The 27,984-nt window shown below is 41.2% G+C and overlaps 4 protein-coding genes across 4 annotated transcripts; 1 reads left to right on the plus strand and 3 right to left on the minus strand.

Moving 5' to 3' along the window:
* Positions 1–1,397: 1,397 nt before the first annotated feature.
* Positions 1,398–5,816, minus strand: rab3db (RAB3D, member RAS oncogene family, b). The gene is made up of 4 exons (XM_030789995.1): positions 5,574–5,816; positions 2,405–2,523; positions 2,135–2,259; positions 1,398–1,589 (listed from the first exon to the last, which is right to left on the minus strand). Exons 1-4 carry the CDS (start codon positions 5,811–5,813, stop codon positions 1,402–1,404), a joined length of 672 nt encoding a protein of 223 aa, XP_030645855.1. The 5' UTR covers positions 5,814–5,816; the 3' UTR covers positions 1,398–1,401.
* A 5,002-nt stretch (positions 5,817–10,818) lies between these two features.
* Positions 10,819–13,049, minus strand: tmem205 (transmembrane protein 205). Its single transcript, XM_030790181.1, has 4 exons — positions 12,970–13,049; positions 12,243–12,350; positions 11,980–12,143; positions 10,819–11,663 (listed from the first exon to the last, which is right to left on the minus strand). Exons 2-4 carry the CDS (start codon positions 12,340–12,342, stop codon positions 11,361–11,363), a joined length of 567 nt encoding a protein of 188 aa, XP_030646041.1. The 5' UTR covers positions 12,343–12,350; positions 12,970–13,049; the 3' UTR covers positions 10,819–11,360.
* A 3,568-nt stretch (positions 13,050–16,617) lies between these two features.
* elof1 (elongation factor 1) lies at positions 16,618–18,220 on the plus strand. The gene is made up of 4 exons (XM_030790638.1): positions 16,618–16,667; positions 17,158–17,289; positions 17,464–17,534; positions 17,781–18,220. Exons 2-4 carry the CDS (start codon positions 17,174–17,176, stop codon positions 17,843–17,845), a joined length of 252 nt encoding a protein of 83 aa, XP_030646498.1. The 5' UTR covers positions 16,618–16,667; positions 17,158–17,173; the 3' UTR covers positions 17,846–18,220.
* A 2,778-nt stretch (positions 18,221–20,998) lies between these two features.
* On the minus strand, positions 20,999–23,554 carry cnn1b (calponin 1, basic, smooth muscle, b). The gene is made up of 6 exons (XM_030790403.1): positions 23,482–23,554; positions 22,952–23,018; positions 22,215–22,352; positions 21,856–21,972; positions 21,432–21,578; positions 20,999–21,235 (listed from the first exon to the last, which is right to left on the minus strand). The coding sequence occupies exons 1-6, from the start codon at positions 23,514–23,516 to the stop codon at positions 20,999–21,001; spliced, it is 741 nt and encodes a 246-aa protein (XP_030646263.1). The 5' UTR covers positions 23,517–23,554.
* Between the last annotated feature and the right edge of the window lie 4,430 nt (positions 23,555–27,984).

A 27,984-nucleotide genomic window follows, 5' to 3' on the forward strand; every position in this document is an offset into this window, starting at 1 on the left:
CTGAGCTCTAGTCACAAGAGAAGGGGGGGGGGGGATATCACAGCTGTAGTACAAAGAGGCGCGCTGGGTGAAAACGTGAGTCTGTGCCCCTATCGCTGCTCTCACGGCTGTAACGGACTCTCAGAGCAGAGCGTGGAGGGAGTGATAGAGTAAAGCACTGTGGAAGAGTCTGGGGGGGAGAGGTGGAGATATGCTCCACATGCTTTTCTTTGTATTCTCTATCCATTATCACAGCTTGTACTGACCAACAGAAGTAAACCTTCAAGAGGTTGTAGATTATCTAAGCGAAATGAGCCAAACAGGGCGACAAGCTCTTGGACAGAACAGTTAAAACACGCTCCACTCCTAGCGCAGTCTACTGTGGTTAGAATAAGGATTTCTATCTGTGATGTATAATCTGCGATCTTATCAGAAAACAAAGAAAACCCAAGAACCGTAAAACAAGTTTAATTGTAGAATAAAGCAGAATTTCAGTAGAGTATGTCATCGCTGATCATGCCCGCGCTAATCACAGAAGAGCAAACAAGGACACTTGGCTCTTTCTTTCTCTCCAATTGTTACACAATCGAAAGAGCCTCTCACGGCTAGCACAATGCAGACGACAAGCAGTTGATTCCTTCTAGCGTTTTCCTTTGTGTGACCGTGCATGTGTGTGGTGGGTGGAATGTTGGAGACATGCTGGTTTGAGAAGTTGTTATTTGAGAGAACACTGGGAGTTAATGGAAGAGGAGGAGGAGGAGGGGTTAGCTGGCATGAAAAGGTTAATAAGGACAGAGAAAGAGAGACAGTGAGAGAGAGAGAGAGAGAGAGTTTTACACCGGCACCCTTGCTATAGAACTTAAATGCTGCTCAGCATGTAGCGGTGAACGTGCAGATTTCAGCAGTTGTGCTAACAAGTGGCAGTTAGCATGTGATGTAAATAACTGGCCTAATTCTGTTGTGTGATGGGATAAGGCACTGAAGCAATAACCTTACGAACAAAGCGCACTCCAACACCCAAATGCAGAAGTGCAGGGCAACAATTTAGGACATAATAATAATTACAGAGAAAATCTCTTAAAGTTATAATACGTATGTTCAGATCAATGAGTGTTGGTACATGTTCACATTTGCTCTGAACTTGAGTGTGTTTGTGTATTGTATTAAAAGTGGTTGTGTACAACAATAGGAAAATCATTTACATGGACAAAAAAATTTCAGGATCAGGTTAAGATTACTGTTCAGAGAGCTCACAGTGGGAAAACACAGGTAAATGTGTGATGTAGCTGACAGTGTGTTATTTCGTATTTCTGTGTGTGAATGCTCAGTATGTTGACAGGTGAGGGTAAATGTGCCGTAGAGATGTGGGGTGGTGGGGTGTTGGAGATGTTGGGCTGCTGGGGTTGTTTTTCGGGGATAAGGTCAGCATGCGCACCGTCCCTGCCCATCCGGAGGCGGGTCATGTAGGCCATTGTTACGGTGATTAGAGATCTGAGCTGTTTCTGACTCCAAACTCTCACTCATCTTCTCACAGATCACATCAACCAACCGCTCAAACACCTGCTTCACATTGATATTGTCCTTCGCACTGGCCTCGAAAAACTGGAAACCTGAGAAAGTCAGAGAGAGGGAGAGAGAGAGAGAGAGAGAGAGGGCGAGAGAGAGGGCGAGAGAGAGGGCGAGAGAGAGAGAGAGGGCGAGAGAGAGGGCGAGAGAGAGGGAGAGAGAGAGGGCGAGAGAGAGGGCGAGAGAGAGGGCGAGAGAGAGAGAGAGGGCGAGAGAGAGGGCGAGAGAGAGGGCGAGAGAGAGGGAGAGAGAGAGAGAGAGAGAGAGGGAGAGAGAGAGAGAGAGAGAGAGAGTGGAGTCAAGAGGCAAGAAATAGAGACGGGGTTAAAAGCTGAGAAGATATCACTTTTAAATAGACATTCTATTTCAATATGAGACAACTCACACACTTATAAATGCAGATTTGGGAAGATCTGCCAAGATATACTTTACCACAATCTTACTACATTCTTTTATATTTGTTTATTAGATTGTGTGTGTGTGTGTGTGTGTGTCTGTGTTAGCGTGTGTGTGTATGTGTGTGTGTGTATGTATGTGTGTATGTGTGTGTGTGTGTGTGTGTGTGTGTGTGTGTGTGTGTCTGTGTTACCCAGCTCCTCTGCCAGCCTCTGGCTGTCCTCTGTAGGAATCAGTCTGTCATCCTCCAGATCACACTTATTCCCAACCAGAATCACCTGGGCATTATCCCACGAGTACGTCTTAATCTGAGTAGCCCTGAAACACAAACACACACACACACACACACAAATAATCAAACAAGCAAAGAAGAACACACATTTTCATCAGTGTAAGAACTATGACATCACTACTCTTCACTTTTCTCTTTTCTTTCTCTCTCCTTCCTGTACCCCATACTCACCAGTCCTGTACAGCATTGAACGAGTCCTGATTAGTGATGTCATACATGAGGATGAAGCCCATGGCTCCTCTGTAGTATGCTGTGGTGATGGTTCTGTAACGTTCCTGTCCAGCTGTGTCCTGACCAACACACAAAATAAAATGGTGAGATTCCTGCATAACTAAACAAACATAATGAAAAGATAAAACTGTAACATTATACTCTGTAAACCTTACAAATCCTATGACAGTCAAATTAATCCATATTAAAACTCTACAGAGAACAACTATGCAAAAAAGCTGATTTGGGGAGGGGGGGGGGGGGTGTCACAGCTGTACATAGCAAATAGCTACTGAATACCAATAGAGGGCAGCACATGACTGAATTCACAGAAATATTCACTTCAGCAACTCCAAAGTCCAAAATCATTCAGTGTAACCTGAATGATACTGAGCTCCAGAAGCCTCCATTAACAAAATATGAGTTTTTGTAAACCGTGCGAAAACTGCTCAGACTTACTATTAGCAAACACATCTATTTGATTTATAAATCATAACAATTTGCCGAATCCTGCCCCACTCATCCTGTGGATAATACTACATACTGTTTATGAAACAAAAATGCTGTATTAACACTCAATTAAATATTCTCAATATTAGGTCTCAGTGCTTTAACATCATACAACCCCATGTGGTGTAGAAGAAACATCTTTTACCTTTTTTTTTTAAATCTTTACAGTTTCTAGGAGTCAGGGGGTAAGTGTTAGGGTTCGTTTGTGCCACGACTTGTTCACCTATGAGAGTTTTTTAATCACACATACAGGTTTATGTATGACCTCAGCTATGAACAGACGGAAATTCAACTATTCAAAAAGCAAGGCAATTGCACTGACACAACAACTGTCCCTCATCTGGTTGCCTAGTAACCTACCCTGGACACTTCATTAACCTCAGGGTCATGACATCACGACAGCAGGAGAGGAGAAGGGGTTGCCAGGGTAACCAATCTGATTTACACTTGCTTTGTTACGAATATGAGCAAGTACGCTGGCTTACAGGTCAGCCTTTTTCATTAGAGCTATGAGAGCGTACACTAGTTATAAGTGGCCGATTCATAAACAGCAAGTATACTGCTTTCCATATGCCTGTTTCATTGAGTAGGCATATGTTGGTCATTGAGGACCAATCAAAGGGAATAACTGTTTAATATGAGAAAACAGAGGGCTCTTCAGAACAAGGAGGAACACTTGTGCTCTGGGGGAGTACTGGTGTGTGTCTGTTTCTGTGCCCGGGAGTGCCTGCGTGTACATGTGAGCGGACACGCACTCGCGTGTGTGCCTTTGTCTGTCCGTGAGTTCATGCACGTCTGTGTGCGCGTTCTGTTCCTTCGAAAGGCAAACATGCGCGATGACAATAATGAGGTTGAGAGACAAAATAAACATCGTTTAACCCACCTCTAGCTCACACCCACGCAAACTCAACACAAAAAGCCTTACACCGCCCACCGACCAGGTGTATCACTGTACAGGTGTGCAAGTTATGGTTGACTGAAATCAGAAGACACACACACATGCACATGCACACACACACACGCACATGTTGAAAGGCGCTCACAGATACGTGCTTACAGGCAGGGAAGCATGATGTGGTCAGCAGGATGCATAATCCATTCATTCAAATAAAATAACCCATTTCTAAATATGCTTTGTGACTGTAATTTGGGTCCGCTGCAGTAACTGTGAGTCTGTCTGGTTCCGTTTCACTCTGCTAAACAGTAGCTGAAGGCGGGACTGGGCTGAGGTGTGGCATCCCAAGGAAGTAGCTCTTGCCAACAACACTGATGGCTCTTCTAAGAAGCCAGTACAGACCAAAAAAACAATCCACTTTGGCTCTGGATCAATGCCATAGTACCCATTAAGCCTATGCCTTCCTGTGTGGAGCTGAAGATCTATCCACTTCCTTCACATCAAATAAGCTTAAGAAAATATACCAGCTGCCAAGCATAACTGCCCATCTGTGTCACTGCTTTACCGAACTACCAAAAATGATATCCTGCCAAGTGAATACAAATGCAATAACCTTAAGAGAGACGCCACAGAGCCTTTGTGAAAGTTACATTCTCAGAAGCAAAGAAGAGTCGTGAGATGTGAAACAGTGAGATGTGAAACAGTGAGATGTGAAACAGTGAGATGTGAAACAGGGCTGCCCGTCTGTGTCTGCGGGGACATGGTCCAGGAGCTAAACATTCATACAGAGCTTGTCATTAAACAGCTAATCATTAACAGAGTGCATTTAGACAGACTGTCTCAAAACCATATACACACAGAACTAACCCATCTGACAGCCCGGTGCACTGACTCAGCACTGCAGGCCACGGAACACAGTTAACAGCTGGTCGTGAATTACTGAGACTCCCAGCTCACCAGATCCCACTGCTACCACCAATAAGACCACATAAAATAGGTTTCAATGACCAGTAGCGACTGAAACGGTTAAGAGACGGCGTGAGATGTGACGGGAGAGGCTAAAGATCAGATGGTCCGTCAAATTTTGGCCCCGCTTTACCTCCTGTCACAGTCGAAATGATGAAATGTACCTTTAAGACACACTGTGTGTCTGGATGTGAGAGAGGCGTCGTCATAAAACATTTGCATTTTTTTTCAAACCAATTAAGCAACTACGTGCGACAGAAGTACCTTTTTTTTTGTTTGTTTGTTAAACCCCCTTTTCTTCTCTTTTTCTTTTAATCTTTTCAACTCTGGTCACGTTTAGCCTGCGTGCGGCCTCTCTCTTTTGTTTATGTGTGTAAATAAAAGACGTACATTGTGGAAGTGTGAGTGCGTGTGTCTGTGTCACGTCCCAGAACCAGTGTGGACGTGAGTTTTTAACCGACATCTTTCCCAAGCTAACACATACGAGGTATATGGACTTAAACTATTACAGTCCCTATCATAAGATGACAGGCTTCAGGCCTTAAAGTGCTTTCCAGCCTCTTGGGGACTATCAATCACTGGGCTGGTGACTCTAGGAAGACAGATGCACAGATGTCTCTCTCTGGTTGACCGCAGCCGACATGACAACTCACTGTGGTTTGATCAGTGGTTAGATGGATTCATACCACTTGAAATAATGCAAAAGTAAAATATTTGTTTCTGAATGAAAAGCTATTAACCAATTCTTTCCCAACTCACCCATATTTGCAGTTTGATGCGTTTGTTGTTGCGAAACACAGTTTTGACCTTGAAGTCGATACCCACGGTGCTGACGAAAGCCGGGGTAAAAGAGTCATCAGCATAGCGGAACAGGAAGCTGGTCTTTCCCACACTGCTGTTTCCAATAATGAGCAGTTTGAACATGTAATCGAAGTTCTGATCTGCAGCATCCTTCTGGGAGACCTGCGGCTGTACACGGGTGTCGCTCACTGAGGCCATCTACAGGAGAAAAATATACCTGTCATTTCAATCTTTACAGCCAGTTCCAAATTACACACATCACACAGTTAAAAGCCAAGAGAAAGTCATCGATGGTCTTTTTTCGAATGAGCACCTGTTCCGATGTTGCCTTAGGTCACTGAATAAAAAGTAGAAACATAAAAGTCTGGAGTTAATCATTTTAAAGATATTATTCGATGTAACCGTACAGCATGCCATACAGTAACTTGCCTGCTCACTGGCTGCTGAAGATCGACTTAAACTCTGAACATGGCATGCTCTGTCGCTCATCTCCAAAAAGAGGAAGATGTGACACACGGAGCACACCAGACTAAAAGATCTCCCTTCTCCCTCCTCCTCCCTCCCTCTCTACTCCCTCCCATTCCCCTCTTCCTGACCAGCTGATCAATCAGGGCCGCCCAACACACTCATCTGATGAGAACATCTCCTAGGAAACAGGGGCCCCCGAACAAAGCAGCCAGACCCATTAGAGAGCAGGCTGAGAGTGTGGAGTACAGCTGATCTCCAGAGGTGGAGATATTAGTGCACTACAAAGGGGCAGGAGACTCAGCCCACGGCTGCTATTGTCTACAGAGGAGCTCTCATCTGTGCACAATCTCTGTGAACTTGTATTGCAGCCAACAGTTATTTAGCAGCGGGAGCGACCGAGAGAGAGAGAGAGAGAGAGAGAGAGAGAGAGAGAGAGAGAGAGAATACATGTGTGTGTGTGTGCGTGTGTGTGTGTGGGTGGGCATGTGTGTGTCTGTGTGTGTGTGTGTGTGTGTGTGTGTGTGTGTGTGTGTGTATGTATGTGTGTGTGTGTGTGGGCACGTGTGTGTGTGTGTGTGCGCGCGCGCGTGTGTGTGTGTATGTGTTGAGAAGGATGTGGGATGGAGCTGAAGTGTGCCAGTATGTGTAAAGCGTGACTGAATGTCACGCAGCAACTCCTCAGAGTAACCCCTGATTATCATAAAAATAGTCCAAATTTTCAGAGAAAACATATTCATATTCTTATTAAAAGTAAAATATACACATTTATAGTGAGATCAACTATTTAACCATTCTTTGGCACTGAAATTCTATGCTGCTTGAGTTTGGGTTTAAGTGTCTAACCATGAACCAAAAGAAATTGCAAAATATTGGGCAACTACACAAAAATACACCACAGTTTTGAAACAATGAGAAAGAAATGTCCCTACCAATAGTATTTTATAATGGAGCTACTGCCTAACTTTGCTGTCAGGGTCAGGTTTAAAGTTAGGGTTTGGGAGATGAGTTGAGGGTGGTTAGACTTAGATATCAGCACGTAAACAAATAATGACACCAAGTTACTGCACCCACACCAGAGCCAGTACGAATTCAGTTTCATTTCAGTCAATCAGAGGACTGAACTGAAGTCCAGCACATAAGACTCATCAGTGATGAGGCATGAAGATATTTCAGTTCATTAATTTCAGTGATTTGTCTCTGAACTAGACTAGTTGTAGAAGAACTGATGATACACGAAGTGATGTATTGGTACTGCAACTTAATAAAATTGCATACTCTACAAACAGTGTTATCCGGTGTGTCTGTTTAAAAGCATGTGTTGTTTCAGGCCTAAATGTGTCCTAACTCTAATCCAGGTAAAAAAAAAAAAAAAACTATACACACTCATTCACATTTCAGCAGAATCAAATCAGTATTGTGACATGCCAGCATTCCTGAAAGTATGGATTCTGTTCAGGAACTCACACATTCATATTGTTCCGAGGAACAAAAGCTGTTGTATTTCAGTTTTAGCTTCATGTTTCCCAATTCATCATTGGAAATGCATGAAGCATTCCAGCTGGATCATATGCTGTTTGCTCGTCTTAGCGCGGAAGAGCTTTAGCCGACTGAAAGCCCAGTCACATGCCAGCCAGTCGTGTGGACGACTTGTGTCTTCGACTGTTAAAAGCACACAGCTGACTATGTACCCTACATCCTACAGCACACCAGGCAGCAAACAGGAGACTTAAGACACAAGGATACTACATCTATGAACGGTTGAATGAATCTGTATTTGAACACCTCAGCTAATGAGCCAACGCGCATTGAATGTGTTCTCGGATGCCTTGACAGTTCAAACAAATGCTGGAGACATACTGTTTGTGTTCTTGCCTTTCCTTTAGATCAAACATGAGACAGATGTTACTCTAACCGTAAACACTGAACCCATGTCTCTGTAGCCATGGTCCTCTATAATATATACGTTCTCTTTATGACTATACAAACTGATTACACATTGGACATGTCCAGTTAGCCAGTACACAGGACTTACTACAATCCCCTAAGCACAGTGCATTTTCTCTGGGTAAACTTATAATGAGTTACCTGGGCCATTTATAACTGTGGTCCTTTATAAGGGGGTTATCATCTTGACACCGAGAAATACTGCAGCTCCATTTCAGATATGTGTAAAATTTGAACGACATTTCTTACAGTAACGTATATTATGTAATGGCCTAGTCAGTTCATGTTCTGGAGGTGCGAAGGTATGACAAGGATTAAAATATTCTGGCAAACAACTGAATTGGGTCAACAAAAAGAACGGATCAGGCAGCTAAATTCGTACCTGATATGCTGACGCACCATGCGGAAGTTCAGCTGTTACCCAAACTTGCTTTTTCTGACAACCTGTCATCACTCCTTGATTGCATCCACGGGTCAATCGCTCGCAGAAATAAACTTTAAGTTGGTCAATGTAACACATATTATAACCGCTGAGATACGGGGTTATCATCGCTCAAGCAATACTGGGAAAACGTTTTGCAGTTACACCATATGGACATTATCCAAAACAATACAAACTGGGAAAATGAAGCCAGTTAGTCGCTAGTCCAAAAAGAGTCCTATTCATTCAGGAACAGCACAGAAGACAAATATACACGCTAAAAGTTGTAAATCCTACCTCCAGAGCTCTTTTTGTGGGTTCAGAGTGATAGCAGCTTTTATCCTTTAATGGGAAAAAAAGAAAGTAACTCCCCGTCTCCTGTGTGATGTAGCTCGCCCGTTTTCCGCTGGCTGTGCGCTTGCGAAGTGGATATGAGCTCCCGGATCTGTGTTGTGTACACAGGAGCAGCCTACCCGGTGCAGTGCGTCCTCACCGTATCCGAACACTACCCTCAATCACAACAGAAAAACTCAGTTGATATTAATGATATGGCAGTGAGTGGGTACACACTGAGCCGGACAAACGTGTTCTCTTTTTCTCAAAAATGTCATATATTTACATCGTTTTCCTTGTTCCTCGTTCTTGCTCTTCGGATCGTTTTTTTGTTCTCGTTTGAAAACAATGCTCAGACTACATGCAGTGCAGAGATCAAATCAAGTATTTATATATGACATACATTAATCAGACCCCACAGTTTGCATAATTCAAAGAGTTGTATTGTTTGAAATTACTTTTCCTATACACATGGTAGGGCAGTTTGCCATGTTTCCTCTTAAGAAGGAAACCGCATTTCTTGAAACACTCCCCCAAAACACTCACTCATGCACTTCCTTGTGCTTTCACAAAGGACTTCCAAAGTTCCGAAAATTCAGCGAACTGTTAAAAAGAAATGAGTTACCCTTTTGCCTTTGCTGGACTTTATTTTTCTCATTAGTGAACCCTCCTGTTACTTTTTTTTTTGACATAACATTTTCAAGGCAAGGTAATGTCAGTTCTGATCCTGAGCCTAATCATGTATTCATTCATTGTATGATCTAATCAATCTGATCTAATCAGAATATTTTTTCATTCACTGCAGAGCCACTGAACAAGAAGCTTCTTGAACAGGGGTAGGAGCACTATGTGTATGGAGTAGCTTTAATTGAATGGAAATGATTTTGTTCAGAGCATTCACAAGAATCACACACACACACACACACTCTCCTGCTGAATAAAGAGGAAGACTTGCTTTGATAAGGCCTGTGCACATTCCTTGTGTTGCAGCAGACTTATGCAGAGACAAACTTTACTTACATGTCTTACCAGACTGAAAACAGGAGTGGCAAGAAGCTACCACTATCAGTTTCATTCTTGACAGCTACCAAACCTCCCTAATGAAAACACTCTTGACTCCAGCAGTTTGTCCAACTGATAACTGTAAAAATGCAGAGTAGTAAAACAACCTTATTTATTTTGTTTAGCATATATCTCTTAGCTCTAATAGCTCTAATATCATATGTGTATGTCTGATTTTGTTTCATGTTTCCTTAAGTGTACCATTTGACTTTTAGCCCTATGTATCCATGTGTTTTATCAGTTAAATTGTTTAGTAAATTAGGAACTATCCATTCCTTCAATTCTAACTTCAGTTGTGTAAAGAGTCTGCAAAAAGTGTGCGAGTATCTTAGTGACTGGGGGGGGGGGGGGGGGGGGGGGGTCCTTTGTACTGCTGAGAGTTATGGAAAGCATTTCAATGATATGTATATGTAAGCAGCGTGCGCTTTGAACAAGTACTACCTGACATGAGGATGAAATCAGACAATATCAGTGCTTATCCACTCTACTGAGCTTACATACACCGTGTAAGGCCACACAGTAAGAGTCTATTTTTAGCTTGCTATCTGGTCTGCAAACATGTAACTGACAGGGATCAATGGAAATGTCATTAAAACACAGAGTTTAATTTTCTCTGAGGAAAAATGAAAACCCTTACCACTATATGACCTTCTACTCTTCTTAGTCTTAGTGACTGTAATATCCGAGACTGTTTTCAAGCAAAACAGAACAAGTTACAATACAAATTCAAAATGGTCATAACCATGCATTGCAAGTTTTTGTCATACAATACGTGACTCACATAGGTCTAAAGACCAGCAAACGGAGTAGAGTTCCTTTTTTAGTTGGTTCACATAGAGCCCCCTAGTGGGGAATGTAGGTAATACTCTTTAGGTACTGCTCTGTGCGGACACAAACAGAATTCCTGTGTTCTGATATCATCAGCTTCAGCTCTTCCAGAGAGAGCATAAATAATCACTATATCAGAACTGAAAGCACACTTTTCCTGTTTATTGTAGAAAAATTATCATGATGATCTTTCACAGAATTATCAGGTATATTGTACAAAGCTTTATGGTTAGACACTACATGTTAATACCTCGGTCATGAGCTGTAGTGCAGAGACAAACAACAGCAGTGCTCTGAGGAATAGTTTTCTGAGAAATGACAAAACTTAAAAAAGGACTCTCTAGAATTACATATATATATATATAATTCTAGAAAGTCCTTTTTTAAGTTTTGTTATTAGCAACAGTACAATTCACACTCGTTCTGGGGCCAGATTTACATAATGTTTCACCTTAAAAGAATAAGAGATACCAGCGTAATTCTCTTTGTTCGCATTTTATGTTAGAAAACCAAAAAGCTGTGCTCGTAGTAGATGATGAATATGTCTATGTTCAGTGTGACTAATCCTTCACCAATAATCCAATCATAAAACAGAGGAATTCAGAAGAGTCTCTGACTGCCTACTCCTGCATTAAAGAGGACAGTAACACAGAAAGGAGTCAGACTGACTGATATGACTCTACAGAAAGTCATATAGTGTTCAAGTGCAATGCCAGGTACACCAGGTTGACAGTAGTGGACAAAAACCCGAGGAGGTTGCAGAGGTTGGACAGGCCGTGATAGCGGTAGAAGGTACTTCTATAGGCTTTGTATTTGGGGTCCTGCTCGCGTAGCTTTGCGTAAGCTTCCCTTTGTGATCCCAGACCAACCTGCCCACCCAGTCCATGTTCCTGCTCAATCTCCCGCATGGCAAACATATTCTCAGTGGCTGATGGACCAAACCACTGGGCATTCAGACCAGCCATGATAACTGCTATGAAAAACAGAGCCATCTGCAGAGAGAGAGAGACAGAAGGAGAGGGAGAGGGAGAGAGAGAGAGAGAGAGAGTCTGATCAAGACTGGCTGTCTAACTATCTTGTGGACTGAATAATGTTCTTGTCAGTATTCAATACTGTCAAAGCTGCCATTTCAAAAGCAGACTACTGAAGCATGTAAGATGACAGTTTGCAATTTGTCTGTTGGTGGATGTTAAAAATGTATTATACATCGTCTTACTAATATAAACTCTTCAACATTAGAGTCTGGTTTTAAGGGATTACTCCATTCAGTGATACAAGAAGAATGTTAAGAAGGTTGTGAATGTTTACCTGTATACTCTCATGCCAGTCCAGGAGCTCTCTGGGGTGGTACACCGCATAGATTGCCAAGCTTACAAAATTACTGCCGAGCAGAGAGTAGAAATAGACCGGGAACAGTTTGCTCTGTACCAGACCAAATGTATGCAAAGTCACCTGAGACACGAGAGCAAACCCTGGACACAGAGAGAGAGACAGAAATTAAACACTACCGACAGTTTTTCCCTTTGTAGATATATTCCCTTCATTAATACAGAGACAGTACATTATTTTACCTGCAATGAAAGAAACCCACACCTGCATTCCCCAAGAAAAGGAAATTACTAATAAGTGAAGTACTTTAATGAGACTTGTTGGATCCCCTTCTGTTGCCATGGCAACTCCTGAAAGACAAGAGGTCAAAACCCGAATGATTTTGAGTCCATACGAGAAGTTGGTATGCTAATGCTAGCATTCTGGTTTATGATTCAGCTCAACCTTTTGCCTACAACCATTGTTTCACTGTGTACGCGACTGCGCTGGATGACATGCTGCTCAGTTTCATGTCAATGCTAAAAGAAGCTGAACCCTAGAATGTCTTGTCATGGTGTCCTTTGACCTGAACATCCCCTTTCGCTTAGTGGTATGAAAATTGGGCGAAACGCTCAGACATGATAAGTGCAGTTGTCTAAACCTGCCAGTTTTAGATAAGGAGAACAGCGTCACGATCACACTGCCGCCAACACCTTCCGGTAAATGCGACTGAAGAACAGTACTTTTGTATCGTTTAATCGAAGTAAAGGAATCTCAAGTTCTACGCCTTTGATCCTCTTACAAATCCACAGCGTTAAAGCAAATTGAATGTACGGTTAACTTGATGTCTCTACTCCAAAACGAGAATTCCACATGTTACGTGACCACTGCTTGTACAGACATGCGAAGCTGACTTATTTAACCCGACACGTGAAAACCTAAAATCACGCTACAAAAACAATGCGGAGTATAATCCACTAGAGTACATACGTGATTCTCGTCGCCTTCTTTACCCGAATCCAAGCGTTGTACACCAAATAGTAAATCAACTTGATAAACGCTGTTTTTCACTGTGACCACGCCTTTGGCGTAAAACCCCGCCCCTCTAACCTCAACAGCAAATCATCATCCTTTTTTCAAAACATTCTTTTAATGTATTGGAAATGACCCAATAATCACAGAGAACATAATAGCAACCCAATTTCGTCCTTAACTTTGATCGACATATTGTGACTTAAACTGTGACTCTTTCACCTGGTTACACATCCAAATTGCTGAGCGTTTTACGCATGGATAAAAAGGTAACAGTAGCTTCATACATTTTTGAAGACAATTAAGGCGGATGTTTATGAAAAGACCGACGTCTTAGTATTTATTCTGTTGAAATCTGTTTTGTTTGCAATATTCGTAGCTCCAGAATGAATTTATTCACGCTGATTCAGCAGGTAAAACATCTCTTTCCCATTCTCACTTGACTCTTATGAAAGCAGATCACTGTGGTACATGGTATATTGTTGTTGGTTTAAAAATAGTGCCGTGATTATAGCGTATGTGTCCCTTACAGTGGGTGAAACTCAGCCTCCTATCGATCCTTCTATAGAGAGGCTCCAAACAAAGATTGACAACCAGGCTAAGGTACACTCACCATTCATAGAATACAAGTCACTGAAGGCTGGGCTCTTATCACGGCCTCTGTACTATTATCTGTGTCTCATTAAACCACTGGCCAGTGAGCTCTTGATTCTGTCACCTGGTGCGTTTGTGTTATAGGCCATTGACTCTCTTGCTAAAGCAGTGGCTGTCCTGGAAGCTGAGAAAAACCAGACTCAAAATGTCCTTTCCCAGCTCCAAGGTCCGATGAATACAAATAATATAAAACCACCTGTATCATATCACTTAATCTGTCAGTACCTATTCTCTCTCTCTCTCTCTCTCTCTCTCTCTCTCTCTCTCTGTGTGTGTGTGTGTGTGTGTGTGTGTGTGTGTGTGTCTGTCTGTATCTCTCTCACACACTCATACACACTTTTGTGACATCACTCTCCATACTCCATGTCCCTCCCTCTAGTGGATTTGAACCACCTGCTGAGACACCTGGCAGGGCAGCGTCTGGAGGAGCGTTTTGAGTACCTGCGCTGTGAGGTTAGCTCTGAGCTGTACTACTTGCGTAAACAACTGCTGCCCTCTCACTGTCAGGGGCCCTGCTGCCCGTGCGTCTCTGGCTCCTGCTCAACAGCCCACACCGACAGCCACACACAGGCTGCCATGAGCCAACTGGCTGAGGAGCTCTATCACTGGTAGGCAATCAGTACAGTCAGCCTGGTGCTGCCTTCACCGCTGCAAAGGAATAAAACTTACCAGAGGCATTCCTATGGTGCTTAAATCTTGGATGTTTATATATATATACATATATATGATGGCTAGTCTGAGAGACTACATCTGGAATAATAACTGCATATTTATCAGAAAGCATACATAATCATAATGTGTTTATAAGAGTGAACAAAGCCATTGTCTGACACAAACATGTTATAAATAAAGGGAGTTGGACAGAAGTGTATCTTCAAGCTGTTTGTTCATGTCTGTCAGAGTTTTCTGATAGAGTCTGAGAGCTCCTCTCTCTTGCACTGCAGTCGGAGAGTTCTGTGGGAGCAGATTGTTGAGCTGAAGGAGGAGATACATAGCATCCACAGACAACTCAGCAAGTTCTTCCCCGTTTTCTCAAATGCCAATACACTCATGTCAAATTTACATTTAGCTACTCCTATGTAGTTGTGGTTAATTTCTTGACATACAGAAATACCCAAAGTATATGTAGGTTTGATAGCATAACTATAATACCATACACCATACACATAACTGTCATAATTTCATGTGTTTCATCCAAATCATCAGTTGTCTCTACACCTCCTTTCCACCAAAGTAGCAACTCACACACAGAAAAGTCTCTGACATATATCAGTCAGATCAGTTCTGTCTGGTAGTTTCCTGTGAAGTGGTTTTCACCATAGCATAATCAGACTCCTTAATGACAAAGCAGCATGCATAAATGGATACAGTGTATGTGCCAGTTTGGCCTAAGAATCATCTGAACTAAATGTATTTGACTGTAAAGACAAATCTGTGTTTGACATGAGATATTTATTAGTGTCCCTTGCTGATTTGCCTTTAGATGCTTATAGGGAGGATACACTGCGAAGACTGACTGAAAGATACCGCAAGGACATGGTACATACACTCCTTAAGTGGAGGGTGGACGTGATGTAGTTCAGCGCAATGTGATATTTTGTAGGATACAGTAGTCTGGTGCAGTGTGTTGTGTACAATGTGCTTTTGATTGTACTGATTTTTACTGTCTTTGTTACCTGTTCCACTGCAGTGTTTGGAGAGAATTATTGACAGCTGCCACGTACAGGAAGACATCATGAAGAAGCAACAATATGCACCAACGCAGAGGTGAAAGCCCTGAAGTTAATTTGCATAACCGCCATACATTTCTTTTTATTTTTCAAATAATTTACTCCTCAGTTTTCTCTGATCCAAATAAAGATCTGATTTGTCAGAAATACAGCAAAAACTCCAGTCTGTAACCATATCCAAAGGCAAGGCTCCCAAGAAAAAAGGTACGAAACGGCTATAATATATTGTTATAACTGTATTAGAATTTGTTTTTAAGGTATCGTAATTAAGATGAGTGCTAGTGATTTCCCTTTAATGAGTATTACATTCTAATTGGGCAGCCATGGTCTAAAGGTTAGAGAACCGGGCTTGTGACTGGAGGGTTGCTGGTTTGATTCCCATCCATGGCTGTGTGCCCTTGAGCAAGGCACTTAACCCTAATGCTCCCCTAATGTGTCTGTTGTGTGTTCACTACTGGTGTGTTGGATGGGTTAAATGCAGAGACAAATTCACTGTTCACAGTGTGTGTGTGCAATCATGGAGATTTATATTTGATTATTTGATTGTGTGATTTGTGTTTGCGTGACTGTGTGATGCTCGGCAGGTCATGGTATGAAAATTACCCAGAGAACTTTACCCAACTCCTCAGATTCAGATGAAGGAAAAAATCCAGCTAAAGAGAAATCAGTACACACTAAAGAGGAGGTTAACATCAGTGCCAGGTATCTCAGTAACAGTATCTCGGTTCAAAATATCTCAGTGCTTATTCTTGCTTCATTTTTCTTTCTTATTCTTGCCTTACTTTTCCAAAATGTATTATGTTCTATAAATCACATTTTACTGTGCTTTGTTACTATTACGTACTATTAAACTCTGAATGTAAATATTTGATATTTAGGCTAAAGGTAATGGTTCAGTTATGACCATTTGTAATGATGTGGGTGGCTTCTTATCTGTTGCAGAAGGAAGTGAAAATGGGAAAATCGTGTCCTGGATCTCACTACACGTTTAGCATCGTGGCCATTTTTTGAATAAAATATCATATTTGGGATCCTGCATTTTGGCTTTCCTCTTTTGTACAAAATAAATTAGAGCAAGAGAACATATATGTCTTAAAATGAAAGAAACTTAAGTAAACTCTCCTGTAGAAATGGACGCTAAGAGAATCGGGCCAGTAGAGGCCGCTGTGACTATAAAGCTGAGTTTAGGTAGACAATACTACATCTTTCCGGAAGTTGTTCTGTTTATTCAAAGGAGGTGTTGTTACAGCTTTGCGGGAAACAGGATATTTGGTAAGTATAACGTGGTTTTCTGTCTTTGATGGTGATTTTAATTGTATTGTGAACGCGATTCTATTACGAAAAAAACATTGTTTACACAGAGTAGTGTTTAATGCTTAGCTTTGCTAACTGCGCTCATTTTGCATTTAACGGAGGCAAGCTTGGTCAGCCACGAACCTGTATACACTGTAACCAAAGTGTAAGGTAGAGCACTGACAAAAAAAAAAAACAATAGCTAGCGTCTCGCTTAAATAATCAGTCAACAGGCAAATTTTGTAATAACTAAAGTCTCTGGTGATGGAGCTATCCAGGACTTAGCTAGAGAGATCTTGCTAACGTTAACACCATGTGAATTTGTTTGGACTGTCCACATTTTGCAGTGTCGGTGCAAGTGATTAGCTGGATAGGAGTGATTAACTTAAGTAAGTGTGTTACTACCTTAAAAAAATATCTCGTTGAGCTAGATACTAAAACTAACGTTGCGGCCATCTGTATTCTTCAGAATTCATTGAGTGGAAATGGGTCGCCGAAAGTCGAAGCGAAAGCCCCCTCCCAAAAAGAAGCTGACTGGAAACTTGGACACCCAGTTTACCTGTCCGTTCTGTAACCACGAGAAATCATGTGACGTCAAAATGTAAGCCTTTGAAAGCAAACAGTTTGTCTAATCTTAATCTTAATGTGGAGAGTATGGTAATAGTCAACTGTCTAGCTTTGAAATAAATTCTAATCTGTCTCCTCTGCTGCTCTGACTCTTATCCCTCTAAACACGTCTTTCTTTTTTTTCTTTTCTTTCTTTTTTATTCTAAAGGGAACGGAGTCGAAATACAGGAATAATATCATGTACTGTTTGCCTTGAGGAATTCCAGACACCTATAACTTGTATCCTTTCATGCGTGTCCATCAGCCATATCTCATTCTATCTGAGCATGTTATCATCTGTTTCTGCTCTTTATATTGGTACCTCATAGTGATGCTAAGGTTTTTGTTGTTGTTGTTGTTGGTCCTATGGTCCCATTGAGCGCATAAGGAATACAGTTCTGATCATAGTGATCTTTTATATCTTTATCATACTCTTGCATTGTGTGGTCCAGCATGTCAGTAATTTTCCTCAGCGTGGCTGTTCAGATCTGTCAGAGCCAGTGGATGTGTACAGTGACTGGATTGATGCTTGTGAAGCGGCCAATCAGTAGTCCATTTTGGGGTCACGGGGCCCGAGAGGAGGAGCCATCAGAGCAACTAACCTGGGGCCCCTGCATTGGCCTGTTTCTTTTACTTCTCTATTCACTTGTCAGTTGTCAAGTCTGGATCTCCTAGCTCAATCCCAGGGTGCACTGGGGGAGTGACTGGACCATGGTGATAAATCTTGATGATAAACCAGCCGTGTTGGGTATTACACTGTGCAAAAAAGGCTGTTGTTAAGAACATTGGGAAGGAAGTGGTGTATTTGACAGCATATATTGATCAAAGTGGGGTTTTTTTGGACATGTAGTCTTTTAATTTGAAGGAATATGTTACAGTTTTTTTTATTTGTGCCATGATTTGACCATTAAATAACAAGTAGCATATTTTAATTTGCATGTGGTTTTTGTCTACAAAAAAATTGAACACTGTTTTTTTTTTTTTTCCCGGACAGGGGCATCCAAATGAAATAGGACAGTTTGAAATACTGGGTCTTGTTTGTAATGTGAATAAGAAACTTCACATCCTCTTTAATTGCCTCTGCCTCTCATTTAGCAACCCCCCCCCCCCCCCCCCCCCCCCCCCCCCCCCCCCCCCCGCATTACGCTGTTGGATTCAAATGATGGGAAGACACTGTAGAGCTGCTGATGAAAGCGTGATTTTAATATACTTTCAACAGCCAAGTCACAGACCATAAGCTACATAAATAGAAAATCAAGGAGAAAAATAGCTTGCAAAAGCCCTGGGCAAGGAAGACTTTTTTTTTTTTACGCAAGTTGTAAATCACAGTGTCTCATAAACAAAACAATGCATGGCAACGTATGATATTCTTGTTTTTGAAATGCGCCGTGGTAATTCAATTCAGCGGACACTATTAGACACGATATACGATCGTTCTTGACGTAAATAAGCAGTGTAATCTCATCAGGAAGGTTTAGATGATCCCGTAAAAAAAAATCTAGCACCCACAGGTTGTTCTGAAATGGAGCCACTCTCAGTGTTTACTGGGCAAAATGTCTCTGCGATGCATGTGGAAAAACTACCATGATAATGTCAACAGAGGATACAATCACAGGACTAAACTACTCATAGAAATAACAAACAGGTCAAATATGAAACATTCTCATGTTTGTGCTGCATAGAGACAGTACACTGGGTAACTAATAAGGATATTAATATTTTATATTAAATTTTTTAATTAAAGACACTACAATTCAAACAATAATGAATTTATATTTAAATTCATTATTTGAATTGTAGTGTCTATATATGAGTATGTTCACAGAAGGGTTTGACTGAAAGATATAGATTCAGAAGGTGAGATTGTGCTCTCCGCTGACCAGTAGATGGCACTCTGACACACACACACACACACTCCTACTGCATTTGAGCAGTGGAGCCAGATCAAACAAGGCAAGTAACAGCAGGATTTCTTTTTTTGTCAATACCACTCTCAGAAATAACAAGTTTGAGTGACTGAGTGGACCGCACAAGCGTTCACTGCACAAGAACATTCTGTCACAATTCACCACGTCGAAGAAAAAACAACTCTTCTCCCTTTACAATTGACCGGCGTATCTTTATCCCTTTCCTACGGACTTGCAGAACTGCAAGTCTTTAAAGCAGCTATGCATAAAAACACCTGATTCAAATCATCCACCAATCAGAAAGCTCTTTTTTTTTTTTTTCTTAAATGGGCTTATGCAGGGAGAGAAGAACATACAGGGGCAGTGCTTTGAGAGGTGTTGCTCTGAGCTATTACAGGGCGTTCCACCTGTCAATCATTGTCGTCAGCTTTCCTACAGATCCTTTTTCTCAAATATTCGTTGTCCAAATTCATTCCATGACTGACTAGCTCAGGGTGTCATCTCCTGTAATATGTAAGTGTCTGTATCTGCAGCGTGAAATCGTGTTTGGCATGTACTTCACTTATTTGATTTGTTTATTACAATGTCTTGAGTGAAATATAATCACCTACAAAATGCCTATTATCTTTTTCTCCTCTCCAGATAATAAAAAAAAAAGTCTCTGATTAGGTGCAGGATATGGATTTTTTTTTTTAATCCGAATATCCAAATTCAACAATAACAAAATTCACCCTCATCCCAGCTGAGCCGTATCAAGATAATATAATAAAGCATTGTGCAAATCGCATTACCATTTACAAGTTATGCAATATCTGGGTTTTCAGGCACAAAAAAAATCAATATTTTGTTACCAATATAAGCATAACTCTATATTAAAAAGTGGCCTGGAATTTCATAGTCTGAGTTTATGGAGACTAATATATCTACATGAATGCATACAATATGGATCTTCCATAAGGCACAAACTGTGATACGGGCAGTTACACTGGCAGCTACAACAGAAACAATATGTTAAGCATCAGATTCATATCACGCCAAGCAGCTGAGAGCTGCAGCTTTTCTGTGTATGCGTTACCATAGTTACAACGCCTAGAGCTTCATTTAAAAACTTTGTAGCTGAGTTGTAAAGGCCTGCTCTTCCACATGCGTTGATGTTTTTTTTTTGCAAGTGTCATAGTATAAACATAAATAGACTCTATAAACAACAGCACATTAGATTTAACAAGTCTGATGAATGTGATGCTCCATCCTGGGTGGGCCTGACTGTAGCCTTGTGTCTCTCCAAAGCAGTGAAGTTGACCAGAACAAAAACCGGACAGGAACGGGGAGAAGACTGAGAATCCTTTTGTCTCTCATCTCGGCTCGGGTCTGCGCGCCGGGAGATTTCTTCTTCGTGCTGCGACCTCTCTTCAAATGTAACAATTTGATTTTTACGTAGACTACATTCACAATCGTTCTTTGGGTTTTAAACGAACAAATAAAGAATTATAAATAGTGATGTTACATAAATTAAAATTTTGCAGTATTTTTTTTTGGTCACGCTTTAGACATAGCGAACATTTATTTAAAAAAAAAACCAAAAAAACATGCAAACGTCTTTACGGGAGGAACGATTAAAAAGAAAAATGAAAGAAAAATGAAGCTAAAAATCGAATGTCCTCAAGGTTTGGAATGACGAGCCACAGCACAGGCAGTCCAGGCTGAAGGCTACTGTTTCTGCGGTAAGAGTTGAGCAGGTGCCGGTGTGATGTGGTGAGGGGAGCAGGTGAAGGGGAGGGGAGGAGGTCATCTGTCTTCTCAGTCAGAATACTGATACCCATCCATCTGCTCTAAACCGTTGTTAAGGTAGACCTCCGGGTTACTGCAGTACTTGCTGTCGTAGACTTGGCGCGGAAGCCCGTACACTGTCATGCCAGTCTGGGACGCCACCTTGTTGGTGCCCATCTGTAGAGAGACGACGGAGGTGTCGCAGTGTTCCATGTCTAGCTTCTTGTCGAAGATCTGCCTCTTAGTGCCGGGGGCCGTCATCCCAGACTGAGGGAAAGAGAACGGTTAGATATGAGCAGGCTGCCTTAAATGGAGAGTTTCACAGGGAAAGATAATAAAACACAAACAAACCAGTGAAAATATGGGTTTGGAACATAAAACAGCTGCATGGTGTTTGTCGCAAACTCTTATAACATGGACAGAATAAAAGCCAACATTTTATAAGAATTCATTTTCTCAGCACCTGGTTGGCGCCTTTGTTGGTTCCCATCTGAAGGCTTATAGTAGACTGGTCAATTGGGTTGTCCATGCCTGTCTTTGGATCATACAGGTGACGTCTTGTGCCATATGATGTCATACCCTTCTGGCTGGCAAACTTGTTCGTGCCCATCTGGTCGTTTAAGTGGCATTATAAAACATATATTAAAAAACATGTTATACCATGAGCCCGAGAAATACTTCAGTACAAGCGCATAAAAGATTAATAATGGTGCAAGCAGCTCTCAACTACAACAATAAACAGTTAAATTTATAATATTAAATGACTTCATTCTCCAGGCCCTTTTAAAGTGTCTGTGCAGGCACTGGCGTGGATGATGGCAGTATGCAGAATGATGACACAGGCATTGATATTAGGATAGTGAGGAAGACAGTAAAGTGGGTGAAACCTGTAGGCCGATGATGTTTCGCCCTTCCTTCAGTTTATCTGGAGCAAACTTTCGCTGCTGCTTCTCCGCATACTTCACCCCTATGTCATGTTTAGTGTGGAAGCCTTTAGATTTGGCCTGCGCAAAACAAAATGCATAGAAACGCACACATTTGAGAGCTCGTCTTACTATAACGGCGTGTGTACGTGGAGAAAATAACAGTTTGACACTGCTAAGAGAACACGCTCCTTTCTTCGGTTCTGCTGGTTTTAGGATTATAATGCGTAAGAGTAACAAGCAGTAATGCATGGTAAAGACTCTTTGTTCACTCTGCGTGACAAAAAAAAAAAAGACATGACGGACATGAGGAATTCTCTCACCATGCCAGCCAATGCGATGAGTGTACTCTGGACCTGTGTGTGGTTGACATTCTCAAACAGGTCGTTGGCCTCAAAGATGTCATGAGGCCTCAGCCCATATTCTGTTATCGCCCGGACAAAATTACCAATGTTTTCCAACTGCGGAACAGAACAGAGAAAAAAAAAAAAAAAAAAACCAAAGGCAAGGCTTTAAATGAAGGTCAGCCAAACATAATCATTGTGCACTTGAGATGTTATCAATTCCAAATGAGCAATCTGTATTACAACATTCGCTGTTCCACGACGTGCAGATGCTCAGTCTGTCAAGGCTATGGAAAATACTCTGAGAACAAAATGGGAACGGGTCTATACAATTACAAATGAACAGTTTTTCATAGCAGAACTTTATTAGGCATCCGTTTTATCAAAATGTCAAAATAGAAAAAAATGAATACTATTCCTTGACAACCATACTAATCTTTCCACCAGAGATCTGTCATACGTCACTCTGTTCTGAATATCCTGCTTTTGTAGAAGGGCATTTAAAATAAACTCAGAAAACTCACAAAACAGAACCATGAACAGTGCTCATACAGAGCAAGAAAGCTTGTCTCTAGCCTGGGTGGATTGTGAGAGATCTCTAGCTGAAAGATTTAGAATGATTATGCGTCTGGTGAGAATTTACAGGTTGTTATGTGATATGCCTGGTGCCCATCACCGCTGGGCTCCTGTTATTGCTGACGTTTTGAATTATTTACCTGGTGCCAGTTCTGAGGGGAATTATTGATCTTTTTAACAGAACCAGGCTGGAGGACGTTGATTAGCCTGTCAGGGAGAGGGAGAGAGAGAGAGAGAGAGAGAGAGAGAGAGCGTGATCTCCATTTCTGTTGTGAGCTGATGATTGATTTATTCAAATTTAGAAAATCAAAATAAAAACACACAACACTACAGGAGTGCACCTCATAGACAAGCCATCTGGGTAAACAGGTATGAGTGAAGAAGCCTGACTGGAAACTCCTCAGATTGCAGTAAGTTTTTCCCATTACATTCAGGACTAAAACTTGTGGCCCTCTGATTATTGGATTATTTCCCAAAGACATAAGGCCATTAATCATAATCGTGTTTCAATATGCTCTGTAAAACAGCCATATTCTCTCTAGACACACCAGGATTACAATAAGCAAGATCTCAGTCAATACCAACATTATAACTTTACTGATTAGACTCTAGAATCTGATTTTAGACCGTGATTTTAGACTCTGATTGGCTGTGTGTGGTTGTCACTCACTCGCACAGAATGACCCCATCCTTTAGGCCATCCATGAAGTTCTCTGGGAGTCGACGACCTGTCACTTCTTCAATCCACAGTCTCAGTTCATGCTCCTTCTGAGGGTCGTACTTGTGGGCCAACTAAATAACAGACATAGCATGTTATCATAACATACAAAACAGCGCAGCACAGGTTGTCATAACAACACAGTGTACCACAGTTCAGCATCACAAGTTTTTATAACAGCGTATCACAGAACACTGTTATAATAACATGGTATGGCTTATCATAACAGCATATCCTTCCACAGGTTAATAAAACAACAAACCCACAGTCCCTAACACTGGTTTCTATGACAGTACAGTTAATCATCTCGGCACAGTACAGAGCACTGTGTTACAGCAGCACGACATAGCTTATAACAACACCTCAGCACTGCACAGGTTACTATGACAGCTTTGCACAAATCGTCATAACAGTACAGACTTTTCTGACTTTTCTCTACTGTGACGGAGAGTACGTATCATTGTGGCAGAACAAGGAGATGAATGAGACTGTGGTACATCATAATGATGGAATCAGAAAGTGAATGAGTGTGAGGTTTATCACGGCGATGGAATTAGAGAATGCGTGTGACGTTTATGATTAAAATGAAATTACACATTGAATGAGCATATTATGGCAATATTAATCTGATAGGCAAACATTAGCGTCAGGTATCGGTTACGGATGTGTGACATTTTGCTGAGGCATGGTGTGGTGGGGGTAAAAATGTATTCTTTTACTTTTACTTTTATGGTTACGGAGTAGAACAAGTTATTATTGACCACACACTCTTCAAATGGGGCATGTCAATCACCCCATTTTAGAGTTTTAATCTGTTATATGGTCAAAGCCACAATCTAAAGCAGACCATGCTATTACTTTTAGAGCTCATGGAATAACCCAGCATGTGATGGTCTGCTTTTATTTATTTATTTATTTATTTTTTATCATTCAGTGAAATGATGGGAGAAACCAGACCTGTGTGTAATACAGCAAAATATATGGTCTCTAACAGGTTGGATTAATCAGTCCGTCATTTGTGAATTTATGAAGAGTGTGATTCTTCGTAAATCATGAAGAATATGATCAACACTTGCAAAATCTCTCCAGCTCTTCCATCCCCCTCTCTCTCTGTCTCTAAACCATTACATTAAAATAACATTCCAGTGTATTCTCCTTTGAAAGCCTGACCTCCATAATAAAACTCTAACATGTAAGGAAAAAAATAACAGGAGAGTTATGAAAAAAGCCTAAGGACATTCCTCCATGCAGAAACACTGAGCCTCCTTCCCTGTGTATTTCCTTATTGGCAAAAATTCACTAGCGCTCTCCCGCCCCCCTCCTACTGCGTGTTCTCCTCTTCTGAGTCTGACAAAGCCATAAGGAGGAGGGAGGGAGAGGGAAAGAGAGCAAGAGAGAGCGAGAGAGCGAGAGAGAGAGAAAGAGAGAGAGAGAGAGAGAGAGAGAGACCAAGACCAAAAAAAAAAACCAAAAAAAAAAAAAAAACAGAAGCATGACTTTCAGAGCAGCACACCAAACTTGGGAGAAAAAGCTCTCACCATTACAGCTGAGTCTCTCTCTCCCCCTCTCACTCTCTCCTTTTACAGTGAGTCGGCTACACACGCTAACCACGTCCGATAAAAAGATGCCAAGAAAGACAGCAATCACATCTCTTGCCAAGGAATTCTGGTCAGGGATTGAAATGTTTTTCCTTCTCACTCTGAACATCAGGAATGCAATCACAAAAGCTTTTTCTTACCTATACTCACTCTCCCTCAATGACGGGTTTGGTTTTTTTTTTTTTTTCCCCTTGGAAGCAAAGCAGTATACATATCAGCAGGTTCATGACCTCATGTGCTCCTTTTAGGGGGAATTATAAAAGCCAATCACATCAATGAAAATGGATGATTAGTAAAAATTGAGAGGGGAAAACAAACCTAAACTAGTTTCAGTGAGTGCTCTTTGAGTTTTACACAACAAAAGAATGCTTATACATCTATACTGTAAAAAAAAAAAAAGAAAAAAAAAAAAGTCCTCTCCGGACATATTTAGACACAGAAACCTCAAACAATGGCACTAGATATCCTTTTAGGCTTTCTGGTCGACTCTTTAATTGTTCTCCCAGTAGAATTCTCTCTCTCCCTCAGTTAACGAAAGGGTGCTCTGCTCCACCTCATTCCAAACTGTTTACAATAAGTCGCTTTCTAATGTCATCACACAGCGAGAAAACTTTTCCATATATGGGGACCAAAGTCAAAAATCTGTCATTCAGTAACATGTAGGTTTATGTTATTTATAGGTGTGGATTAGCGCTACTAGATTCCTCATGAAAAGATAAATACAAGATTTGATCAGAATTTAGACAGAGGACAGAATTACAGCGAAGTTACACTTGGTTCATGTTGACTGCTGTGATTCAACATGTTGCACAGGGTAAATAAATCAATTTATTAAAATCAAGGAGTTCAAAGAGTTGCATTTGTTTACATCACAGATGCTTCTGAATGTCAATCATACTCAAATGAGTCCCCTCATCAGGCCCTAGACTGTGAGGGACAATGACTTACAGGGCTGTTTTTCATCCTTAAAGGAGCTTTACAGATTGAAAGTGTCACTACGAATAAGTACTTCTAGGACTGAGATGGCACGAAGTCACCTTATTTCAGTGCAGCCTGTGTATGATCTCTGGGGGCAAGTGAAGCCCTGTTGGGGTTACTGTTTTATAGTAAAGGAATACGTAAATTAACATAATCATTCACAAGGTACATGGGTATTTATTTCTCTACCCCAACCTAAGCGTGAAGATTTGACCACATCACGAGATTGTCAACGTTGTGCACCAAACCCCTGCGTGTGCTGTGCCTTAACATCATCAGTTCTGCACATCTGAACATCTGCACGTACCTTGCTTTTGACCTCCGCAGAGAGTCCGAAGGCTGGACCACTTCTGAAATGGGTTGTCATGGTGTTTCTTTTAAGGTAGACTGTGATTAACAAACAGAACACAAATGAATATACTGGAAAGCAGATCCGGCTCTTCTCCACTGGAGAGATATTGCTGGGTCCGGTGCTGATGCTGATATTGCTGGTTTCTGTTCCGTTATCCTTTTGTTGAATTCGGTTTCCAACACTGCAAGAGTTTTCTCTTTCTTTTTTAAACTCTAGCCTTCTTTGCGTGTTCAGGGTGTTTGATGATTGGCTAGGACTACTGTCCAATCGCGACGTTACGTCGTCTTACCGATGATGTCATCGTCATGGCATCGAAATGGAAACGGTGTCCTTCTTTTATGTACAGAAAACCTAAATATACTAATAGTTTATTTAATTTTATCGAGGCGTGTCCATATTTCTGAACAAAGTTACACTTCATGAATGAACGCAACGCATGAATTAAACCATTAAGTAATCTGTAAGATTTCGTAGTAATTTAAGAGAATACTGATAAGTGTTCATAAGGTAGGTTTACACTTTTCTCATTCTGAGATGTCAAACTGACGTCAATTGTGTATTCGGAAGACGTGAGACTACCACAGATAACAGTCAAATACAGGGTTATTGTGGTAACTAAAACTCTTATTCTGGTAAATAAAACTAGTCAGTTATGGTGTTGCTTTCAAAGTAGATGTTAACACAGCTTTATATATTACAATACGTCATAGATCAGACGTATAAAAGTAAAACGCGTACCATGTTTATTGCACTATATAGTCGTTTTTACATATTATATTTCCCAGAGTTACTCTATTCTTTGTATTTATCATTTCCGTTGTCTCCTTTCCAGCCAAATATAAACAATACTCTAAACTAATGTTAGGGCAGCGTGCACTCTGCGGTTCCTGACGTCACTGTAACAGGACTGGAGGCAATGAGCCGGTTTTCCTCTTTTACTCCGGCACGTCGCTTCACAAAGATGACAAAGGAATGGAATGTAAAAGTGAGGAGAGGAGGTGCAGCAGGAGGATTAGGGAGAACATGCAGCACAGGACAGGATGATTCCCCCATTTCTCAGTTAAACACTGACTGAGCTCACACTGAGTCCGAATGATCTCTCAGTCTGTAAGGTCACTGAGTTCATATGCTCTATACAGATAACAATAAAAGTATCATTTCAAGGTAACCAGGCAGGAAGGCAGAGAATCTGTAGATACACACTGCCTGAAGTCAAAAGAAATCAACATATTAATTAACAAAATCGCAAGTTCCACCTGACTGGATTTTTAGACAGATTTTTAGACATTTCTATTTCAGTGTCATTTTGGGTTGTATTACAAATGAGGAAAAGTGGTTGTTCAAAAAGTTCAAAAGTTTAGAATATGATGGAAAAGTCATCAAATATTCACAACAGTCAAAGTAGATTCAAGATATAAGGAGTTGAGGTCACTTTGTTCTTGTCCTTCACAGAGGAATTTTAGACTGAGTCTAGACTATTTGGCATCTGTGTATTTGACCATTTTTGCCTGACATTGTAACTACAAG

Source organism: Chanos chanos, chromosome 13, assembly GCF_902362185.1.
Source record: "Chanos chanos chromosome 13, fChaCha1.1, whole genome shotgun sequence".
Lineage (NCBI taxonomy): Eukaryota > Metazoa > Chordata > Actinopteri > Gonorynchiformes > Chanidae > Chanos > Chanos chanos.

What these genes read in the sequence shown, in the direction of transcription:
- rab3db (XM_030789995.1), bottom strand. Translation starts at nt 5,813, where the DNA reads ATGGCCTCAGTGAGCGACACCCGTGTACAGCCGCAGGTCTCCCAGAAG. An exon ending in GCATCAAACTGCAAATATGG is followed by an intron (nt 2,524 to 5,573) that starts GTGAGTTGGGAA and finishes TGTGTTGGTCAG; the next exon opens with GACACAGCTGGACAGGAACG. An exon ending in GAGGCTGGCAGAGGAGCTGG is followed by an intron (nt 1,590 to 2,134) that starts GTAACACAGACA and finishes TGACTTTCTCAG; the next exon opens with GTTTCCAGTTTTTCGAGGCC.
- tmem205 (XM_030790181.1), bottom strand. Translation starts at nt 12,342, where the DNA reads ATGGCAACAGAAGGGGATCCAACAAGTCTCATTAAAGTACTTCACTTA. An exon ending in GTGGGTTTCTTTCATTGCAG is followed by an intron (nt 12,144 to 12,242) that starts GTAAAATAATGT and finishes CTCTGTGTCCAG; the next exon opens with GGTTTGCTCTCGTGTCTCAG. An exon ending in ACTGGCATGAGAGTATACAG is followed by an intron (nt 11,664 to 11,979) that starts GTAAACATTCAC and finishes CTCTCTCTGCAG; the next exon opens with ATGGCTCTGTTTTTCATAGC.
- elof1 (XM_030790638.1), top strand. Translation starts at nt 17,174, where the DNA reads ATGGGTCGCCGAAAGTCGAAGCGAAAGCCCCCTCCCAAAAAGAAGCTG. An exon ending in AAATCATGTGACGTCAAAAT is followed by an intron (nt 17,290 to 17,463) that starts GTAAGCCTTTGA and finishes TTTATTCTAAAG; the next exon opens with GGAACGGAGTCGAAATACAG. An exon ending in ATTCCAGACACCTATAACTT is followed by an intron (nt 17,535 to 17,780) that starts GTATCCTTTCAT and finishes GTGGCTGTTCAG; the next exon opens with ATCTGTCAGAGCCAGTGGAT.
- cnn1b (XM_030790403.1), bottom strand. Translation starts at nt 23,516, where the DNA reads ATGGATGGCCTAAAGGATGGGGTCATTCTGTGCGA. An exon ending in TCATCGCATTGGCTGGCATG is followed by an intron (nt 21,973 to 22,214) that starts GTGAGAGAATTC and finishes TGTTTTGCGCAG; the next exon opens with GCCAAATCTAAAGGCTTCCA. An exon ending in CCAACAAAGGCGCCAACCAG is followed by an intron (nt 21,236 to 21,431) that starts GTGCTGAGAAAA and finishes TCTTTCCCTCAG; the next exon opens with TCTGGGATGACGGCCCCCGG.